The 21,384-nt window shown below is 40.8% G+C and overlaps 1 protein-coding gene across 1 annotated transcript in view; it reads left to right on the top strand.

The window, feature by feature from the left end:
* Window positions 1-21,384, top strand: part of ddhd1a (DDHD domain containing 1a) — a 61,743-nt gene that overhangs the window by 18,282 nt on the left and 22,077 nt on the right. Inside the window, exons 3-5 of the mRNA XM_055161790.1 lie at window positions 148-324; window positions 12,739-12,867; window positions 18,221-18,368. Coding sequence (XP_055017765.1) covers window positions 148-324; window positions 12,739-12,867; window positions 18,221-18,368 — 454 coding nt within the window. The remainder of the gene's footprint in view (window positions 1-147; window positions 325-12,738; window positions 12,868-18,220; window positions 18,369-21,384) is intronic.

The raw sequence follows: 21,384 nt of genomic DNA, 5'->3' as shown, positions 1-21,384 counted from the left end.
CTTTGGTGAAATGTGTAGTTTGTCTTGTATGTTTTATTGCTGCCTGGTTGTTTTAGCTCACAGACTGAAAACTCTTTGTGTGTACCGTAGCTAAAAGTGGTGTAAAGTGTGTATATTGACGTGTGCATCTGGTCCCCCTCTGTCCAGAACAAGACCACATCCCGGTGATGCGTGGGCAGTGGTTCATCGACGGCTCGTGGCTCCCTCTGGACGAAGAGGAGAGCGACCTTATCGAGCACGAGCACCTCCGGCACTTCAGGGGGCAGCAGGTGCAGGACACGCTCGAGACGGACATGGTGGTCAGCACGGTCGACCGCAAAGATGGTGAGAATCACACTGTGGCTACAATAAATTTATTCTGTATTGGTAATGATCAGAGATTTCTCACGGCCAGATCAGTGATTTTGTGTTATAACTTAATATCTTTTTCCATCACTGAATAGAAGAATATAGGCGCAGTAGCTGATTTTTACCTTTATTTTTCACAGAACTCGTTCGTTTTAAAGGTGCACTGTGTAACTTTTCTGGTGGAGGGTCCGCCATTTGCTTGTCTCCCTGGAGATTTTGTTACTTAATCTGGAATATTCCGGTATAGGCTCTGGCAACTTCATTCATGGGGTCACTATTTCCTGTCCAATTGTGTGTCTAGGTTTTTTTTTTTTTTTTTTTGCTTAGTCGTGCTAAATTTAATACATATTTAAAGAAAAGTTGAGGCGTTGGACAGCGAGTTATGGGTGGATGTGACTGAAAAGTGTTAAAAAGTACATAAATAAAATTAATACTTCGCCCTGAGGTGAAGCGAGGTGTTGGCTAATGCTTATTTTGAGGCATAATAAATATTAAAATAAAACAACACCACAAACTGAAGTCATCTCTACTAAAAAATATTTGGGTAGTCTTTATCTTTACTTTAATTAATTTGATATATTTTTTTTACGATTTGCATGTCGCGCCATGAGATCTATATCGTGAAAATATCCTACCGAGAAATTTGGATATTGTTACATCACAATGAAGAACTACATGAAAAACGTGTTTGTTTGTTTTTTAGTTAATCTGGTTTATTCAGAATTTTATCAAGTATCAAATGGACCTTTTCCATTTTGTATACAACAGTTTTTGAACAAACTTTCATTTCAAAAGCAGAAAGATCATTACAAGTCACATTTTTTAAATAAAAGTGACTTGCTTTCAGACACAGTGGGCTAAACAAATATATCCATCTCGCGTTTTCTCAATAACATGGGTTTTATTGACCTAAAAACTTGCATTCTGACTGTGAATGGGCTCGCCGCTCTACAGATCTGACTTGTAACTTGGCCCTATGGCGTCGCCTGCTGTCTCTGTAGAAATAAATACATGCAATGCCATACTGTGGAACATTTCAGTTAATGCCTCCATGGAGAGAGGCTAGTAACGGACCCTCTACCAGAAAAGTTCCACAGTGCACCTTTAAACAGTTCGCAGTGGTTCAAAGTTATTCCTCACTTATTTTATACACTCCTAATTATTCACCACGATGAGTTTATAATCACTTTTCACAAATTTCTGGGCCCCGAGTAGAGTTTTGCCATCACGCCGATACTAACAACAACTAGCATGCTAACAGCGCACTTCTTGATTGTCTGAGGATGAAACGCTTTAGAATTAATGTTGATCCTAAGAGTTGATTTTACAATAAATCTACACTGGAGCAAAGCTAATTTTACTTCCCTACATTTGAAAAAAATTGGGTATAGTCAGAATCGCACATATTTTAGAAGTTTTAGAAGAGTTTTTTCAAGGTTAGGGGTCCGCTTCCATGGAGATGCTATTGTTTTGCCTGAAATGTTCCACCATATAGTATTAAATGTACATAAGATGCATTTATTCAGTTATTGGCGTTTTTATTGCTAGAAAATACCTTTAAAAACATGCATTCCTGCTTTGAGTGGGGTCGCCTCTTCACAGATCTCACCTGTAAATTGCCCCGGTGGCGTGTCCTGCTTGTTTCTATGGAGAATGGAAAATGTAATGCCGTACTTTGGAATATTAGAGGCAAAGCGACAACATCTCCATAACTGTCAGAGCGTTTACCAGAAAAGTATAAGCAAATTAAACAAAAAAGGAGCCAGAGTTTATGTATTCAATTCAATAAAGTCTTCATCGTCTCCTAAGACGAAGGACACGGAACACCGATCTGGCTATTAGAAATCTATTAAAATGCTAACGGATGCTAACGGAAGGAGAGTAATTCCATTTGACTCCATTTGAGCCGTTTAGTATCGATTCGGAAGGATGAGAGGGAGAGTGCTTTTGTTTTTTTTCACAGGTGGAGCTCGCGTCGTCGCTTTTTAAAGGCCTCCCGGGTCAGGCCAGCTCGCCGATACCGTAGCTCCGGCAGCGGTCCGTCTGATCAGCGGCTCCTTGAGGCAGTGCTGATTCATGCGTGGGCGCGCGAATGAAAACAGACGCGGGGACCGGCGGCGACGGGGGGGAAGGTGCAGCGCAAATGTTTAGACTGCGATACCGAAGCTGAGCGCCAATTAGCAATTCAAGTCAAGAGGTTCATTCACGCTAAACAGAAGTAATGTACACTGTGAAATAAACACACACTGCTTTTAACGGTGCACTCTAACGTCTAAGATGAAGGCTCCTAAACTTGCTCGTCTCCATGGAGCTGTTATTTCTTCGCCTGAAATGTTCCACAGTAGAGCATTAAACATATCTCCCTCGCTTGTGTTCAAAAATGCCTTAAAAAAACATGAATTCTTACCGTGTGCAGGCTCGCTTCTCCATAGATCTGACCAGTAACCCGTCTCCGATTGCGACTGCGCTTACCATGTGTTATTTATTTCCGTGCTGTAGAATAATCAAGGCAAACCGGTCTAAAATATCTCCATGGAGACGAGACACCGGAGAAGTTACGCAGTGCACCTTTAAACCTCTCTACGTGAAATTTTTCTGTTTTTTTCCCGTCACAGACAATATTACGCGACGTCTTAATTTAGCGTATTTTTAGAATCTTGTAGGCAGTTCATGGTGTTCATCTGGGAGTGTTAGGCATGTATGGCTATGGCGGAATGTTCAGCAGTTGCCATGGTGAGAGAACGCATTAGCAAAGACTGCCAAAAAACGTGATAGTCTGTAAGCTCAATAAAAGATAGAAAACTGATTTAAAGAGCGTGTTTTCCGGAGCCTGCTGCGTTCATGGTCCTGTTTACAAAAAGGCTCTAATATTATTTGAAAGGGACTTCTGACAGAGCAGTGCCTACAGTTAGCGTCATACCCCCAGGTAATGTTGTGAAAAAAGCGGTACCATTTAATAATAACTGCTACTTTCTAGGGATGGGGCAATATCTCGCGCCACAAGATCGTGCACACGTCTTAAAAATGATCTCGTGAGATTTTTGGATTGAAAAAATACTGGTGCGTTACATTTTTGAGAACATGTAGTCCCAAAAAGCAGAGCTACATTGACAGCGGAAATATTAAATAAAATAAAATGGTGAGCTGAATTGTATAAAGCCTAAATAACGTCAAAATCTCGTCTTGTCTCGTTCTCGTAGATCCAATCTTTTGTCTCGTCTCGTCTTGTGGAAATTATATCTCGTCCCACTCGTACTACTTTGATTTCATTCATAGACTTAATTCACAATGAAGTATTTTGTTAAGAACCATCTATGCTACATAACTACCAAATGGAGCTTCATAGTCATGTTCAATTTTAATAGTGCAATGGCATCGCGGAGGTTAAACAGATGTAATAACTAAGCTACGTTCAGACTGCAGCCTGAAGTGACCCAAATCCGTTTCCGCCGTGTGACCTGTATCTGATCTTTTAATGACAGTCTGAACGACACAGATCTGATTATTATTTTTTTTTCAAATGCGGCCCAGGCCATTTGGATATGTGCTCCTAAAACCGATACATATCCGATCTTTTGACATGCGACTTCAGTCTGAACGGCCAGGTCACATTCATCCCACCTACACGTCACAAATGTTCACAAACATTCTTCTCGTCACATGGAAATTGTGAATGAACGCCGTGTGAATAAAGCAGCGAAGCACATAACAATCCCACCACTCTTGGCTGCGACTCTGCACCCACATGTTCCTTTCTACGGACGTGACTGCCACTGCCTCACAAAACGCCACGGCCAAAAACCTCGTCCTTCTCCTTCTCAATCTCCTCCTTAAAACAAATAAGATGTACATGTTCTGGCAACTTTAAAATCTCCAGATGCTCAACGCCGCATCCATGTTTAGGCGACTTCCGTAAACACAGAGCACTCTCGCTGTGTGTGACGTCGCCGCGTCCTCCAATGCGTATGCTGGACACTTTTGGGATGTTTAAAGTTCACACTGGAGGTCACATACAAGTCGCAGTTAATTGGAAATGTGAACAACCTCGCAAAAACATCGGATTTCACAAAAAATCCGAATTGAACTTTAAGCCCTGCAGTCTGAACGTAGCCAAATATCCGTAACACAGTTGTTTTAAGTCCAAAAAGCGCATTTAAAACTCAAGATTCAGCTAAATATTTTAATAACTAAGCAGTTTATAACGTTTCAGAAATAGGGTTAGTCGAGTAAAATGATAGGCCTTGTGGTCATTGGTCACCGCAGGCTGGGCAAGTTTCAAACCTTTACTGGGAGTCCGTTTGCGGGAACGAGAAATTGACTTCCAGAACCAGGGCGTGGGCTGTCACTTGAACTCCATTAATGGTTTTGAGTTAAAAGTAGATCTTAAGTAGTCATGATTCATTCTTTTTTATACTTATATTGCTTTATTAAGGTCAGTTAAAGCAAGTTTATTATAAAATGGTACCTAAAAATCTTTAAAAACTCACTGTTTCATTTTTACTCACCAAAGTATGTCCCTTTACTTTTCCGTTTTACGTCATGAACACTGCATAGGCATGGAAAAATACTTGCCAACTGAAGGCACTTGTATATTAGTGACTGGTATTAAAAATATACCCAGGACTAGTTCGACTACATTGCATCATGTTGAGATTTGAATCATCTTCGCACTATAATAATACGTATGTACACACCTATGTAAATAATTTTTGCGGCTCAATATGTTTTAAGTCTTGACTCCGCTTGGCTTTACCTGCGAACCATTAAGTGTGCATAGGCTATAAGTAGGTTTTTAAGAAGTGCATAACTATTGATTAACGCACAATGCACTTATCTCTCCTCCCCCTCTCGAGCTCCATCTCTTTCTTCGTAGAGAGTGTAAAGGTTAGTAAAGAAGATAGCACATAGGGTAAACACACGCTTTTGCTGCCATAACATGTAAGATTGTAAGTAAGAACAGCGCACAAAGTTCATTTTTCATCAGCACTGACAGTAAGGGTGGGCGTTATTGTCTGCTTTGTGCACATATATGGAAAAAAAATATTTAAACAAGGCAATATTAGTATAAAAAATAAGTATAAAATCACATTCAGGGTTCCCGCGGTGTTTTAAAAAGAGAATTGGATTTATGATTTTGGAAATAATATCCTTAAAAGTCTTGAATTTTTATATCCTGGTCTTAAAATTTGTGTACTATGTAACTTCTCCTCGAAAGTTTAATTTGTCAATCACCATTATTTGGTTAAATAACGTAGCCTAAATAAAGACTGTTTAAGAATTTTGGTTTTCTTTGCCGGTAAGTTCATGAAATATGTTGCGAAATACCGTAAAATCCGGACTATTGAGCGCACCTGAATATAAGCCGCAGGTGTCCACGTCTTCAAGAACGTTATTAAGTTCGGACCGTCTGCTTTTATCGCCTCTGAAAGCTTTTGTCGTCTTTTTGCCTTGAGTCAGTTCGTCGCCAAAATCTCACCATCGACTCATTGACGCCGAGCTCACGTGCAGCAGCTCTGTTTCTTTCTTCCACAGCCACATCAATCGCCGTTAACTTAAAATCTGCGTCATCTGCGTTTCTTCATGTGATTTCCATGAGGAGAAGCGCAAAATAACTGTTCAAAACACTATCAAACGAGCATCTTTCTCGACACATCACCCTCATCTCTCCTCGTGCTCTACTGCACATGTCTCCTGCAGAAAGAGTCTGTTCTGTCTGTATCATGTCAGTGTCTCGGAGGATTTCAGCAGATTTCAGACTCTCTCGGGGGCGGGGTTAGTTCTATCAGTCCGGTACGAGTGGACGTCCGGCTACTGAAGTTTGAGACGTTTCTTCTCGTCATTTACGCACACGGGTAAGACGTATCCCCCTCACTAATGTTCATTTAGCATCATAACTTATTTTATCACACCGCGATAAACTATTTGAGTGCGCTGACAATATCGCTAATGTCGCAACTTCATGTGAACCCTAGATCCACTTGTTGACCGCACAGACAGCGGCGTTTTCTGCACAGGCTGCGTGTATCCGCTGTGTTGCCAAACCATAGACCGTACATATGAATGGACAATGTGTCAAACAAAGAATCCCTCCAGATATTCGCCGCAGGGTTCAAAGTGTGAGAAAAAAGTAGCGGCTTATAGTCCGGAATTTACGGTATTACGTTTTTCTCTAAATGGTCTTAAAACTTGAAGAAACCTGTAGGAACCCTGACACTGTGCAGATTTGTCGTCAACGAGTCGTCATCCCGACATGCGGCCCCCTCGCACGTGAACGCGATCAGAGCCACACACGTCGCTTCATAAATAATGTGTTCCTATTAAAGTCCATCAGGAGTGTATCGATGGTCTGTCCAGGAAACTAGCTCCATGTGCACTTAGCTCAGCGTGCCGTGTCTCTGCTGAGCTTTGCAAGTCAGATGTGTGTGTCTTTTTCCGTGTGTGCGTGTGTGTGTGTGTGTGTGTGTGTGTGTGAGTGACAAACACACACACGCACAAGAAGAGATGCTGATTTGAGAAACAAATAAGTGCTGCGAGGGAGGGCTCCACACGCAGACGGGCCCGGTATTTGCGAGAGACAATGAAATTATGTCATCTCTCTTTAATGTATGTACTATTTCAAAACAAAACGGCATCATTAACTTCTGGACGTTTATTGAGCCTTTAAACAAGAAAAGCAGTCAGGAGTAATGATAGAGCGAGAGTTATGTATGTAACTAAGGTTCTATGAGTTCCAGATGACTCCCAGAGACATACGAGCCCTCTGGCGGTCACTAGGAACGAAATGGAAGCTTTGTTTTGCAGAACTACAGCAGCAATGTTTTGTTTAAAATGCAAAGTTTGTATTAGGGATGCACCGATCTGATACTGGTATCACATATTGGCACAGATACTTAAAAATTCAGCAGATATGAAGTATCGGAACCGGAAACGCTGGATCAGTGCATCTCTAAATTCTGAACAATGAATGATCAAACTATACAAACTAAAGTTAAAAGCTGTAAAATACTATTTTTAATCAGTACATTCACAAGTGGACAAGGAATGCCATTATCTGTCGATATCAGAGGTGGGCAATTATTTTTTCCATGCTGGCACATGAGAAACAGAAAATATGTTAATAACTCAATTCTGCATAATATTTCTTTATAAAAAGCAGTAAATATCATTGTTTTGACTCGCTGGTGAGGCTGGTAAGAGTTTGTTATGACTAAACAATGAAAAAGTGAGGCTGCCTTACAAAAAATGCAGATTTAGTTCATGCATGAGGTAAAATACTAAAATATGTTTATTTTGTAATTCCAAATGAGCTTAAATGGGCCGGTCAGAGTCAACCAGTCTATAAGTCTATAGCAGACCTGGGCATTGTAAATGGTCACATTTTTCTATAGCGCTTTTCCACCTTCAAGGCACTCAAAGCGCTTTACAACAAGGAACCACTCACCCATTCACACACACATTCACACACCAGTGTACGCAGACACTGTGGGCAAGGTGGGTTAAGTGTCTTGCCCAAGGACACAACTACAGCATTCATCTGTGGGAGCTGGAATCACACCAGCCAACCTTCAGATCAGTGCGCGAATGCTCTACCAACTGAACTACTGCCGCCCCATTGTACAGCTCCTTGGCCACATGCGGCCCCTTGGTTAACTCTCACTGGCCCGTTTAGGGTCAGTTGCTAAGCTCATTTGGAATTACAAAATAAACAATTTTTTGTAAGGCGACCTCACTTTTTCATTGCTTAATCATAACGTAAACCAGTCTGACCAGCTCGACAAAACAATGATATTTACAGTTTTTTAGTTTTTTTTTAAAATTATTGCTGCTTTTATTACTGTTTTTTTTTTTTTTTTTATAAAGAAGTACAGTTAAGTTAAGCATTTTGGTTTGACCCTCCACAATATTTTCTGTTTCTCATGTCACCCCATGGAAAAAATAATTGCCCACCCCTGGTCTATAGTGAGGAAACATGCTATCAAAGACCGTGCACTACAGGTCGCGCTGTTGTACACCTCTGCTCCACTTACAATCAGTCACAAATAATCTTTACTTTACACAGTTATATTAAAACAAGGACAACATAGCAGAGATTATGATATAGTATTTCCCCCCTATAGCATTTTATCCAGACCTGCAATGCAGCGCTCCGTTCTATTTAATTACGTGCTGCGAGTGTTGGAGTCGTATGCCAAGTAGCTGCTGTATGCTGCGCTGTCCGACCGGGGCTGCCTCGCCAATGTGCTGAGCGGGGCACCCTGACGGCAGCACTACCTGACCACCTCTCTTCTGTATATATATATGCGTGTGTGTGTGTTTGTGTGTGTGTGTGTGTGTTGTGTGTGGCTTTGCATCGCGGGGGTCACCATTACTCACTCTCTGTTGGTTGTCAGTTCTCTCCCACTTGCCCGCGTTTTACCTCCCCTTTCTGTTCAAATGGAGTGGATATCAGACCCGAACTAGAACGGCAGGTCTCAAACGCAAACGCTGCCAAGGTAATATATTTCTGTTTTTATTTTTTTATTTAATATTTCTATAGTTTCAGTCCTTTTAGCTTACTCCCTCTTCCTCTAGATGCTAGCTCTGTGTGGAACCTGATTTCCTTTTTCTAGTTCACAGTAGTGCTAGTCCTAGGCTCTGTTTGCAGTGGCTCTGTTGTTATTTGGACTCTTGACTTTTTTTCCTCCCTTGCACCGAGAACAGAGCCTAGCCGCTAGATCGTCTACCAGAGGACGGTACGGCTGCTGTTGCTTTGTTTTGTCTCAAGAGAATGTTTACTTCTTCTTCTCCTCTCAACTTGATTTTGAGATCGCAGACAGTGTAGTGATTGTTGTTTCGTATTTTTTACCAAAACCACAAAAGAACTTGATCTTAAATGGTTTGTCGATCCTTCTCAGATCTAAAACTGCACAATTTTGAACCACTTTGAAACGAAAGCAATTTGGGACGTGCTACAGAAACTTTGAGTGGTAAACCCATTAAAAAAATGTCATTAACTCAATTCAAAAACCAATCATTTTGAATTTTTGCTGAATATTCAGTTATGGTCATACTGATGATCATACAAGCTGATCAGCCTGTTTTTTATTTTGTACTTATATGTATATTTGGATAACGAATGGGTATTTACCTCTAAAAGTGGTCTATCTCTAATTGCAGCTCAGTTTAAAATAATTCCACAAAATTTCAATCTACATTTTTATGGTTGTGCTTGACTAGATTATTTAGGCATTTTTGACTTGGGTATCTAGACCAAAGCTTTTTACCCTGTGGGCTAAAATTAAAACATATTGCAGACCAAGGATAAAACTGAAAAAATTATAATAAATTATTAAAATAAAATTAAAGATAAGGTAAATATTTAGTTTGGAAAGATATTTAAAACTAAATTGTTTCTAATTATTCAGTTTTTTAGGGGGGGTAGTCTGGTATGGGCCTCCTGAATTGAATCAAAATAGATTATTCCAATGAGGTTAATTTGGTCTTCTGATAATTCTGTTAAGTCATGCTTTTTTCAGACCAAGGTTTAGTTTCTTTTCATGTCTGGTCAGCTGATTTACACAGGTTTTGACAGCGCCGCCTGCAGTCTGAGAGTAAAAAAAAGAAGAGTTGAGGGAATCACATTATGGACTTGGACAGAGGAACAGAAAACAACAAACATCTAACTAAACAGGAGGCTCAGTATATTGGATTAAGGACGAAATACACTAATGTGCCCACTGGACTATTAACCAGGATGAGGGGGCCTTGTTACTCTCACGCACCTGGGACACCGAAGAAATCAAGGCTGCAGATGATGCTGTCATCCTGCGTCTAAAGGCATCGCCAAAACCTGCTTAAATCAGCTGACCAGACACGTGAGAAATGTCAAAATTGTCAGTTATGAAAACAACGGGATGAGCTCGGAGTAGAGCCGCCGCTCCTCCACGTCGAGTGGAGCAGATGAGGTGGCTCAGGCATCTGTTCTGGACACCTCCTGGGCTCCTTCCTTGGGAGGTGTTCTAGTCATGTCCCAGTGGGAGAAAGACCCAGGACACGGTGGTGGGACAAGGCAGGAGGAGCTGGAGGAAGTGTCCATTGTGAAGGAAATCTGGGAGTCCCTGCTTAGGCTATCCCCATGACCTGACCCCAGATAGGCTGAAGAAAATAGATGATGGATAGAAAACAAACTTAACTTTGGTCTGAAAACAAAATCGATAAGGAACTAGAACGTCTTTCAAATTACACTATTGATAAACTTGTGGTATAGACTTAGACAAACTTGATAACAAAACTGATCCACAAGGGAAATTATTTAGACACAGTAGCTCACACGTCATATTATAATATAATAACAAAGAGAAAAAAATATATAAATGGTAATAATAAACTGTAAATAACTAGCAAAAAAGAGCAAGAGACAGGTGTCAAAAAAGGACACGACAGACATATTTTGCACAGCCAAATCTCTCACCAATCTCTTAAAACTTTCCAGAACTAACATGCCTAAAATTCAATCTCCCTGAGCCACCATAGTTGACCCGCTAACCGAGCCGGTCCATCCCGCTGCCCTGTGTCCGTCCCTCTGGCAGAACGATTGTCTGTTTGATGAAGCTCCCCCGGTCCCCGCCGCGGAGCCGGGACAAAGCGCTGCATTGAGGGCCGAGCGGCGGCTCAGATCTGGACAGAGGAGCCGGACAGTGGAGCCATTGTGGTCGTACGTCCGAGCGGCTGCAGATGACCCCTCACGTGTCCAGCACTGGCCCCGTTCTGAGTAGCGCCGACCCTCTCCGGGAAGTAGCCCAGCCCCCGTGAGAACCAAGCTTTGATGCTTATTACGTAACGGCAGCTTTTCGGACATATAGGTCAGAGATGGCAGCCCGTGTCGAATGAGAAAAACTAATGCCTGTTCCAAAAGCGATTTTAGTTACAGCAAAGGTCAGCCATTTCAACATTTCAAAGTATTATTAGACTTTATATTTAGGTCTGTGCAACAAATCACTGAGTAGAGACGCTTGAGGAAAAGTTCTTTATTCAACCTATCCAACCTTTAAAGCCCCACTGCGTAACATCTCAGCCAACAACAATTAAAAATGTATTTGATCACAGGTGCTTTTATTGCTCAGAAAAACCACGAGCGGTCTCTTCCCTTTACGCAGACCTGATTCGTTCGTTGGCAAGTCCAGCCGAACATGAAGATACATGTCCGTGCGCACAATAAAACCACGGTTTCCACAAATTGGCTAAGCTTTTTAAATAGTCCCAAGTTGGAACTTATTCAGCAAACAGCTCACTTGGTCCAGCGCCAGTCCCTCTCAGCACAAAGACGAGAGAAGCGCGCTCTACCTCCCCAGCGCTCCCCATTTTTCACCCGGCGTCCTTGTGCAACCTTTTAGAATCGTCTCACATGCTGATATCTGATATTCACGCAGTCGGTGGTTAGAAGTAGGAGTAGTATCCTTCCTGTCCAGCGTAATTTGACAGTTTAAAAAACTGTCCAAAAGTAAAAATCTAATCTGTTTTAACAATATTTTTTTACATTTAACCTTGTCAAATCAATCTAATCCACTCTACAACTCAAAATTATGAATTAAATACTCAAAGTGCATATGACAGGTTTTCAAGTTTTGTTTTTTTATTTTGTTTTCTGACTTGTTTTAGTTGGATACCTGTAGTAAATATCAAAAAAAGTTGATGAGAAAAGTACAAAAATACACAAAGTAAGTACTTTAACAGAATACCTCAACACATAAAATTGCTTTCAAACCTTCAACAAATAAAGATTGCGTTTATTTTTATCAGTCTAATCAAAAATTATAGTGCAATTTCGACAACTTTTGCTTCTTGTTTACACGGTTTCAAGGTGACTTATAGAATTACCTACTAAAATGATAAACTTCCTCCAAAAAACTAGAGCTTTAGTAAGATTTTTAGTACAGTCCTAAGCAATAATTATAATTTCCTTTCGTTTTACTACTCTAACCTGTCATATGCACTTTAATTAAATACTCTAAAGTCTTAAGTTCTTCCTTTTCGTAGTTAAAAGTCTCAAAATTTACTGGCATGTTCTTGTTTGCTACGGCGACCGAATCAACAGCTTCCTGAGTGCCTTCTGTAGCCATAGCTCTGCTCTTACTTGCCCCGGTCTCAGGATTTGGCACCAAAGACGGCCGCCCTGTGACGACTCGGACAAGGAAGAGCCGAAATCCTGATAGTGGAACTTGTTTTTTTTTCCCATTTCTTGTGTTGTCGTGCGTTTCCATTCCGAGCCCCTGCAAATCAATGCCCCACGCCGCATTTGATTGGGCCGTCTGACCACACTGCCTCCTGCTTAGTACGATTAAGTAGTAGTATCCTTCCGCCGTTGTGTTTGGGTTGTGTTTGTCATGTTAACTGTGTCCTTGCCGTCCTCAGCCATCCACCACCTGAAGCTGAGTCGGACCCACGTGGACTGGCACAGCGTGGAAGAAGTCTACCTCTACAGCGACGCGACCACCTCCAAGATTGCGCGAACGGTCACTCAGAAACTGGGCTTCTCCAAAGGTTTGTAAAACGCCATTCTGCTCATTGTTCAACTGGTACTTCGCGCTGGGGGTGCACTGCATGTATGTGTGTATGTCTACAGCGGAATGTTAAACTGTTACCGTTGTGTCGCCATGCACACGTCAGCGAACACAGCCCTGATAAAATGTGAGATCTAAGACCTAAAACTTAAGAAGAGCACATTTTCAGGAGCCTGTGATCATTATGAGGCATTTGATTTTGAACGAAAAAGGTGAGTGTGACAAACTGAAAAACTTGACTTAACTTGACTGTATGATGACTGTAATGTTTTTTGAGAGGCAGTTTTTTAACAGCGCGAATCAATTTGTCTGTTGTAGTTCCAGCTAAGACCCCGTTTACACTAAAACGAATCCACGTATCAGCGTATCGGAAACGATCTGCGTCCACACTCGTCGTTTCTGTATCCACAATCAAAGCGTTTCCTGTCCACACAGAAACGCAAAACCGCCTGAAACGCTCGTCACGTGACAGGCTGGTGTTACGTCTTCACGACATCCCGACGTCACGTGAGCGGTAAAAACAAGGAAGTCTGAATTTGCCAGAGCTGATTTTGAGCCGAGGGAGATGGCAAGTGTAAAAACTGTCTTTTCGTGGACCAACGACGCGGGTCAGTTGCTACTTAGTGTAAGATTGGATTTTAAGATGAGCATGGCGACTAGTTTTTGTGTCCGCAAGTCTTCCCTATCCACACAGATTTGAGCATATTTGTTTACGTTTTACAGAAACGAAACTTAAAACCGCATGGCTAATTTGCATAAACTAAGCGCTCAAAAAAAACAGCTCGCTATTGTGCGTCTGTCGGACTGAAGGACACGACTCAGTGGAATATATGTGTTCTTTCTCTGACAGAGGGGTGTTCAGATAATGGTGAGTTTGTTCTGTTCTTCTATCACGTTGCAGATGGTTCATGTTAAACTTTTCAGAGATTATACATCTGGAGGTCATACGCACAGACCGTTTATATGAATGGACATATATTCTAGCATTTTAGCGTTTTGTCGCTGAATTAGCTACTTCACGGAGCATAGAACTACATCAGTGTATCAGTGTTTTCAGGCGTACGGATCTGATCTGTACTCAGATGAATTCATGGGAGCTGGTGGCACCAGATCGTTCCATCTCTGGAGCCGTTTTCATTCGGATTAGTGTGGACGAACACTGCACCCACAACGAAAACGATTCAAATACGGACTAGTGTGAACGGGGCCAAAGACTGTTGTTTATGCCCAGATTGCGTTAAAGCTAAATAAAGTTTAGATTAAAGGCTAACTTGAGTAACAGCGCTTCAGACAAAGAAGTGCCTCCATTTGGCTTCTCGGTCCCATGTTGATGCAAAATATCATATCGATATTATGCAAAATGGACAATATTTTTGGGCTCAGCAATTGTGTTTTTGTTTTTTGTTTAGTTTTTTTTACCAAGTTTACTAGCATATACAAATGTGAACATGCAAGTTGTAGGTCTCAGTAATTCGCCATGTCTATTTGCTATGATACTATTTATAACTTTTACCACTGTAATTTTATAAATGGTGCACTAGGAAACTTTTCTGTTTGAGTGCCGTCTGTGTGTCTCTATGGAGATTTTGTTGCTTTGCCGTGAATGTTCCACAGGCATTAAACATCTAGTGCTTATTCGGTCGCAGATTTTATTACTTAAACGGTCCAGTGGCGCCTCTTGCTCGTCTCCGTGGAGATTAATATATAACCGTAATGAGGAAAATTCCAGGTAAAGTAATTGCATCCCCATAGAGATGAGCTGCAGGCAGACCTCCCATCAGAAAAGTGACCTAGTGCACCTTGAAGACGTGGATAGTAAACTTTACAATATGGTTCAAGTGAATATTTGCGTACTATACCAATATAATACAGTATTTCCACACTTCTCACAATAATAAAAGGCCGTATACTTGTAGACACGTTGCTTTTACTTAATTGTACTTAATTATATGAAGAAAGAAAACAGGTACAGGCCGTTTAAATTAACTTTTTACAATAAAATTTCATTAAAAATCTAGTCCCATGTGGTCTCCAGTGCAGTATTAGCGTGTTTGCTCGAAGCGTTGGTAGTGGTTTGTCATGTCCAAAGGAGCTTGGACAGGCTCCAGGTCTGCACTTCCCCTAATGGAATAAGTGTTTGAGATGAGCACGGGTGTTAGAGAATGAGGTGGGCACGTCGGTATCATCATAATCACGGCCGTTCTGTGGATTATACGTCCGACTGTATAAAATCTACAAAAACATGAGCGAGTTACTGCACTAACGCCCACGTGAAGGGCTTGTTCTCTTGCTTTGTGTGCAGTAGGGATGGGCCCGTATGGTTTTTTTAGCCGATGATATCACGTATTTTCATTGCTGCTGTGTCCGATAACCAATATTTACTGATACCGATACAGTGGTCCCTCGTTTATCGCGGGGGTTACGTTCTAAAAATAACCCGCAAAGTAGTCAACTTTATATTTTACATTTATTATATCAGTTTTAAGTCTGTAAAACCCCTCACCACACACTTTATACACTTTTCTCAGACAGGACAATTACGACCCTTTTTGCATCCTTCATAAAACTTATTGCTGCTGTTGTTCTTTATGTAACAAACCGAAGATTTATTTATGCCGTAATGGAGTCCTGCATGGGTCCATTTTTGGAGATCCGCACCCGCACAGTACAGCACCACGCCCGCCCGTTAACCCAAGATTTAATTTATCAAACTTTAACTTAAATTTAACAAAACTGCCTATGCCAGGACTAACCCAGGACTGAACAGGACAGGACTAAACAGGACCAGGACTGATTCCAGGACTAAACAGGATTCCAGGACTGAAGAGGACTAAACCAGGACTGAAGAGGACTAAACCAGGAGTGATTCCAGGACTAAAACAGGACTGATTCCAGGACTGAAGAGGACTAAACCAGGACTGATTCCAGGACTAAAACAGGACTGATTCCAGGACTGAATAGGACTAAACCAGGACTGATTCCAGGACTAAAACAGGACTAAACCAGGACTAACCCAGAACTGAACCAGGACTCGCTGTCAGGACGGGCTGGGAGGTGACCACAGGAGAAAGGACCCACGCAGAGCTCCGCATCTCACGGAGGAAAGCCCGGCAATTGCCCGATCGCACTTCCGGATCCGGACAAACTGCTCGGCGTTCTCGCTCTTAAGTCCAAGATTAGTCCTGGTTTAGACCTGGTTTAGTCCTGACCCACAAGTGTGTAATTACTAATACGCAATACGTGTTCATAAAAAAAACAGCGAGACTGCGAAAGGTGATATAGCGAGGGACGACTGCATTTAACTTTCATAGCATTCCCACCAGTTTATCTTAAATTGAAGTAAAGATCACAAATTACTATTAAAAATTATAAAATGTATTAACTGGGATATGAAAGCATCTGTTGCATTCTTTCTTTGGTCTGCCCAGAAAGACAGACCTGACAATACTGGCACGACATATGAGAATGGAGCAGCCACAAAATCAATATTTGTTGTTACTGGATCCGATATATGGCCCATCCCCGTGTGCGAGTAGATGTGTTTTTTAATAAAGCGATCATGTAGGCTGCCTCTGTGCGATGGCAGTAGATTAGAGCCGAGCTGGCAGTGGATCTCTCAAATCTCCGGCCGCACAAAAGCCCCACACAGCCTAAATCTCCTTAGTGCTGTCCTGACCGGAGCAAATGCCGCGGCTCCTGCCACACGGCACATGACCCAGACCAGAGACGCACCAGACGACAGCTCCTAAAAAAGAGCCTCTGCAATCACTGTTAGAGCCCGAGTAGTAGTTGTATTTTGATCATTTTAATATTTATCTGGATTATACAGAGCCTAAAATACATATGAAAAGACCTTTTTATAACAGGAGCATTGTTAAATCCAGATATCAAAACAGAAGGGCCCGGTCAAGCAGAAGTAAACAGCAAGGCCAAAAATTCAAGTTAATGCATCTGATATAAAAATGTATTCAACAGATACATATGTACTCTAGTTTATGAAACTGTTGACCTTTTTTCTGTACCATTTTTGGTTCTAAAGTTACATATGTTTTAAACAGACCATGTATGAAACATGGAACAAAAATTATTTCCCAAATTTTCAAAGACCTGAAATATCATGTAAATAAATGGATGTATTTCATCATATCTTGTGTTATTCCATCTTTGAACTGTTGATGAAGGTATATGATTTTTTTTTTTTTTATGTTTTTAAAATGATTAAAATTTGCTTGGAAGGACTGACATATTTTATAGAAATAGTTTCCTTTCATTTTGAAGTAATATTAAAGTGTTCAGAAGAAAAAAGTGACAAATTATGTAAAATCCTGCACCTTCTACTTGTTTGCACAATTTTCCCTCCGTTAATTTTTTCAACCTAATCTTGTACCATATGGTAGAAAACTATATGAAGCAAATATTCAAACCAGTTTGTTAAGGATATGTAAGTGAGAACCAAGAGTTATCACTGTTTGTATTTATTGCCCAAAAAGTGCTGCATATTTCATTCCCTCCGTTAGCGACGTGAGTTTTTTAAATTTCTTGTCAACAACTTGAAAGAATATCACAGGTTTAACTTTACCCTGTTGGAGTGTAACTCTTTCCTACATTCTGATACTTTACTTATTTCAATAGTCCCTCTAGTTTCTGAATAAGAGACATTTGAATGTCAAAAATCTGCCCGTTTCCCTCCATTACTGCTTGACCGGACCCAGAATAAACAATAATAATAGTTATTTTTAGTGGTAAATATTCTCTAATTATAAAAATTTATTCAGACAGTCACTAAAATAAATAAATAATTGAAAAAAAGAAAATCCCAGTTTTAATTTTCGCAGTAAGTGTGTTATAAAGACGGTAGAGGTGCTGTGATCAGGATTTTTAAGGCCGATCATCTGAATTTTTGTCTCTCTTAACGTTCCATTTTGCCGATTGCCACATTATTTTTGCCTTTCTGCGGCCGATCGATCGGAGCACCACTAAAAGTCTGCATTTAGTTTTCTGATCAGAGAAGCAAATATCCAGTCTGCCGTGGGCTTTCTTAGTACACAATGCACAAAACCTGCTGGACCTGTACTTTAAACCTGTGCAAACACATTCTGATAAAACATCTCATTATTGTGTTTGATTAGCAGTTCATATTTCAGTCTCTCAGTGCTCCAGGTTTAGTCCTCCTGATAAAATGTGCTTGTTTTTCCTCATCATTGCTTTGTATTCTAATGTTATATAATCCATTAGACTCTACAGTGATATTGTTGTCCTGCGTTGAAGGAACAAGAAAGAAAAATGTAGTCCGGCCTGAATTTGTATTGTGTATTGTTTATTGTGTGTTGTAGCCTCCAGCAGTGGCACGCGGCTGCACCGGGGCTTTGTGGAGGACTCGTCTCCGGAGGACAGGCCCCCTCAGACCACTCACATCGTGTTTGTGGTGCACGGGATCGGACAGAAGATGGACCAGGGACGGATTATCAAGAACACCGCAATGTGAGTGAGGGAGTGGCTTGGTACTGCACTTTTGTTCAATAGTTTGGGTATTTTTAGCATTTTCATGAAGAAATAAGCATTTCCATGTATTAAAAACACACATTATTCGAATCAGTCTGTACTCGCTCATCTGGATTTTGTGGTAGCACTTCCTCTACTGGCAGCAGTAAGAATCACCATGGAAATAAACAAAAGCTAATCATTAAGTAACATGACCGGTATGGTAATATAAGCATGCAGTTGTAATAAATGCAAACTAAAAGCAGAAATGCTCCTAACAAGTCTGACTTGTTTTTTTGTTTTCATTTTTTTATTACTGTATTTTCCGGACTATAAGACGCTCCAGAGTAAAAGTCGCACCAGCTAAAAAAATGCGCAATGAAGAAGAAAAAAACATATGTAAGTCGCACCAGAGAAATGTACTTTATAAAATCAGAGACCAGGAACCGACATTTTATCTTGAAAGGCAAGTACTAGTAATAACAGAACAGAGAACAACAGACTGAATATTTGTTAATATGTTAACGTAACATATTAACAATTATTCAGATAATTATAGCATAAACAACAGAACATAAGTTTACGAAACTCACGATCTCACTCCAAATCACTAAATCCATTGAATTCTTCGTCCTCGGTGTCACTTCTGCGCGACCTCCGGAGATAAACCATAGATCCATGATGTAAACAGAGCGCCATTCCTCTTCTGTGTAGCTGTCGTCAGACTCAGCATCAGTTCCAGTTAGAATTATTACGGCCTTTCTGAATCCTGACAGGATCGTTTCAGTTGTTATTGAAGTTCAGGATTTATCGATTCATCCAGTGACTTCCAGGAAAGTTACATGAAGTTGTGTTCTACATCCTCGCTTTCCACCAGTCCCTCACAAGTTTCTCGCTCACTCTAAACTTTCTCTCTGTTGCTCAATTACCTGTTTTCGGCTGGAGATTTCATTATTTGCAGCAGAACAACGGCTTTATCTACAGCAGGCATGCGCAGTAGAGTGAAGTGACAGTGGTACAGGAGTAATAGTAGTACTAGATACTGACACACGAGACTAGAGCCTCTCGCGGCTGTCAGTCTGAAAATTTTAATTTATAAGTCGCACCGGAGTATAAGTCGCAGGAAACACCCAAACCATGAAAAAAAAGCACGACTTATAGTCCGAAAAATGCAGTAGTTTCATTCATGAAAGAGGAATCCAAAATAATTATGTTTCATACATCAACGTGAATAAAAAGGAGCAGAAAGAAGTACAGACTTGTAATATCTGCTCTCTTATCACACAAAGTAAAACATTTCAACACTTCAACACTTCACCTTCTACATTTGTAAGCAACTTATTTACATGACATACACAATATTAAATACTTGTTAATTCACACAAAAGGGCAGTTCATACTTCGTACTTTTTAGCATATCGTGTTTGACATTTCTTTTAAACACTTGAATAGATTTTGAAGCTTTGATTTTAGACCGTTTCATAAGCTGACACCTTTGATTGAAACACATTTTTCCATTGTTGTTGTTCCGAACCTGAGTTTTTTAAAGCTTTCATTTCCTTTCAAATTATAATGACTTTCTCGCTTTGTAAATTTTGACTTTGATGGGATTAAAACACCACAGGAAGTCTTTGGATCTTTACCTGCGACGCCACAATCTGAGGACAATTGAAACAGTTTAATTCCTGCAACTCAGAGGGAAATGAACTTCTGAAACTTCTGAAAGCGTGAATGATGCAAAATAGAACACAAATACACTACAATGTTTTCATCAGGGAGTTCTACCCGAGTGTTTACTTTATCCTAAAATACATATAAATTATAACAAAATGAATCAATCTATATGTACTACTGTTGAAAGTAAAACATTATATTAGGATAAAAAATGTGGAATTACTCATAGTTTGGTTAAAAATACTATAATTTCCGCTTCTTTTATTACCAAATGGATGCTTATGTTGCGAGAACCCTATAGCTGTACATTTTATGGGTCATTCCTGAGCTACCAGCTGTGTTTGCCGTCTTTGAGCAGCGCGACGTCAGCACAAAGCTAACATCCCACTTTAACTCCAATACGCTCCGCTGCTCGGCGCGTAGACTCTATGTAAACATACGCCGCGTCATCACCTTTCACTACTACAGCCGCTGCGAGCTCCACGCGCCGCCCCCCCCGACAAAGGTCCGACCACAAAGACGAACCCGCCCAGCTGATGCGCCCCTCCTCCCTCCGGATTAGCCACGCCAAGGCCACGGACCGTCACCCAGGGACCGTCTGCGAGCTCCAACTGACTTAATAATAATAATAATAATACATTTTATTTATATTGCACTTTACATAAAATAATCTCAAAGTGCTACAGGTAAAAACAATGAGTAAAAAGGTGCATCAGAAACAGTGGATCAAGCTAAAACCAGTGCAGGAATTTATAAGATAAAACAAGAATAAAATACAATTAACAAAAGGCTTTAGTAAAAAGGTATGTTTTAAGATTTTGTTTAAAAACAGAAATAGATTGTGGGGCTCTCAGGTGGTCGGGGAGAGGCATTCCAAAGCCTTGGAGCAGCAGAGGAGAAGGCCCGATCTCCCATGGTGCAAAGTTTGGTTCTGGGGGTTTGGAGAGTGTTGGTGGCTGCAGAGTGGAGGGAGCGTGAGGGGGTCTGGGGAGTGAGGAGTTCCTTAAGGTACTGGGGGGAGTGACCGTGGATGCATTGGTGAGTGAGGAGGGAGACCTTGTACTCAACTGACTTAAACTTATCACAGACTGAACACAACAGATATACCATTAGGAGTCACCTTTATTAAAATCACAAAACAGTAAATAAACCACCTATTCAAGTTCAAATTCATTAAAATAAAGACTAAACTTTTTGTGGCGATGTTGTGATATTTATTATGCCTCAAAATTTGCACCAGCGTCATCACTGAGACACAGACATCTCTCTTTCTAAACACAGGTGTGTCCTCCGCTCAAGTATTCATTTTGTTTGTGTACCTTTTTAACATGTTGTGACATCC

This window comes from Boleophthalmus pectinirostris, unplaced genomic scaffold (genome assembly GCF_026225935.1).
Source record: "Boleophthalmus pectinirostris isolate CB_2022bp ecotype Guang Dong unplaced genomic scaffold, ASM2622593v1 HiC_scaffold_10, whole genome shotgun sequence".
Lineage (NCBI taxonomy): Eukaryota > Metazoa > Chordata > Actinopteri > Gobiiformes > Gobiidae > Boleophthalmus > Boleophthalmus pectinirostris.
The sequence above is the reverse complement of the archived record's forward strand: the minus strand, read 5'-3'. Positions and strand labels throughout refer to the sequence as shown.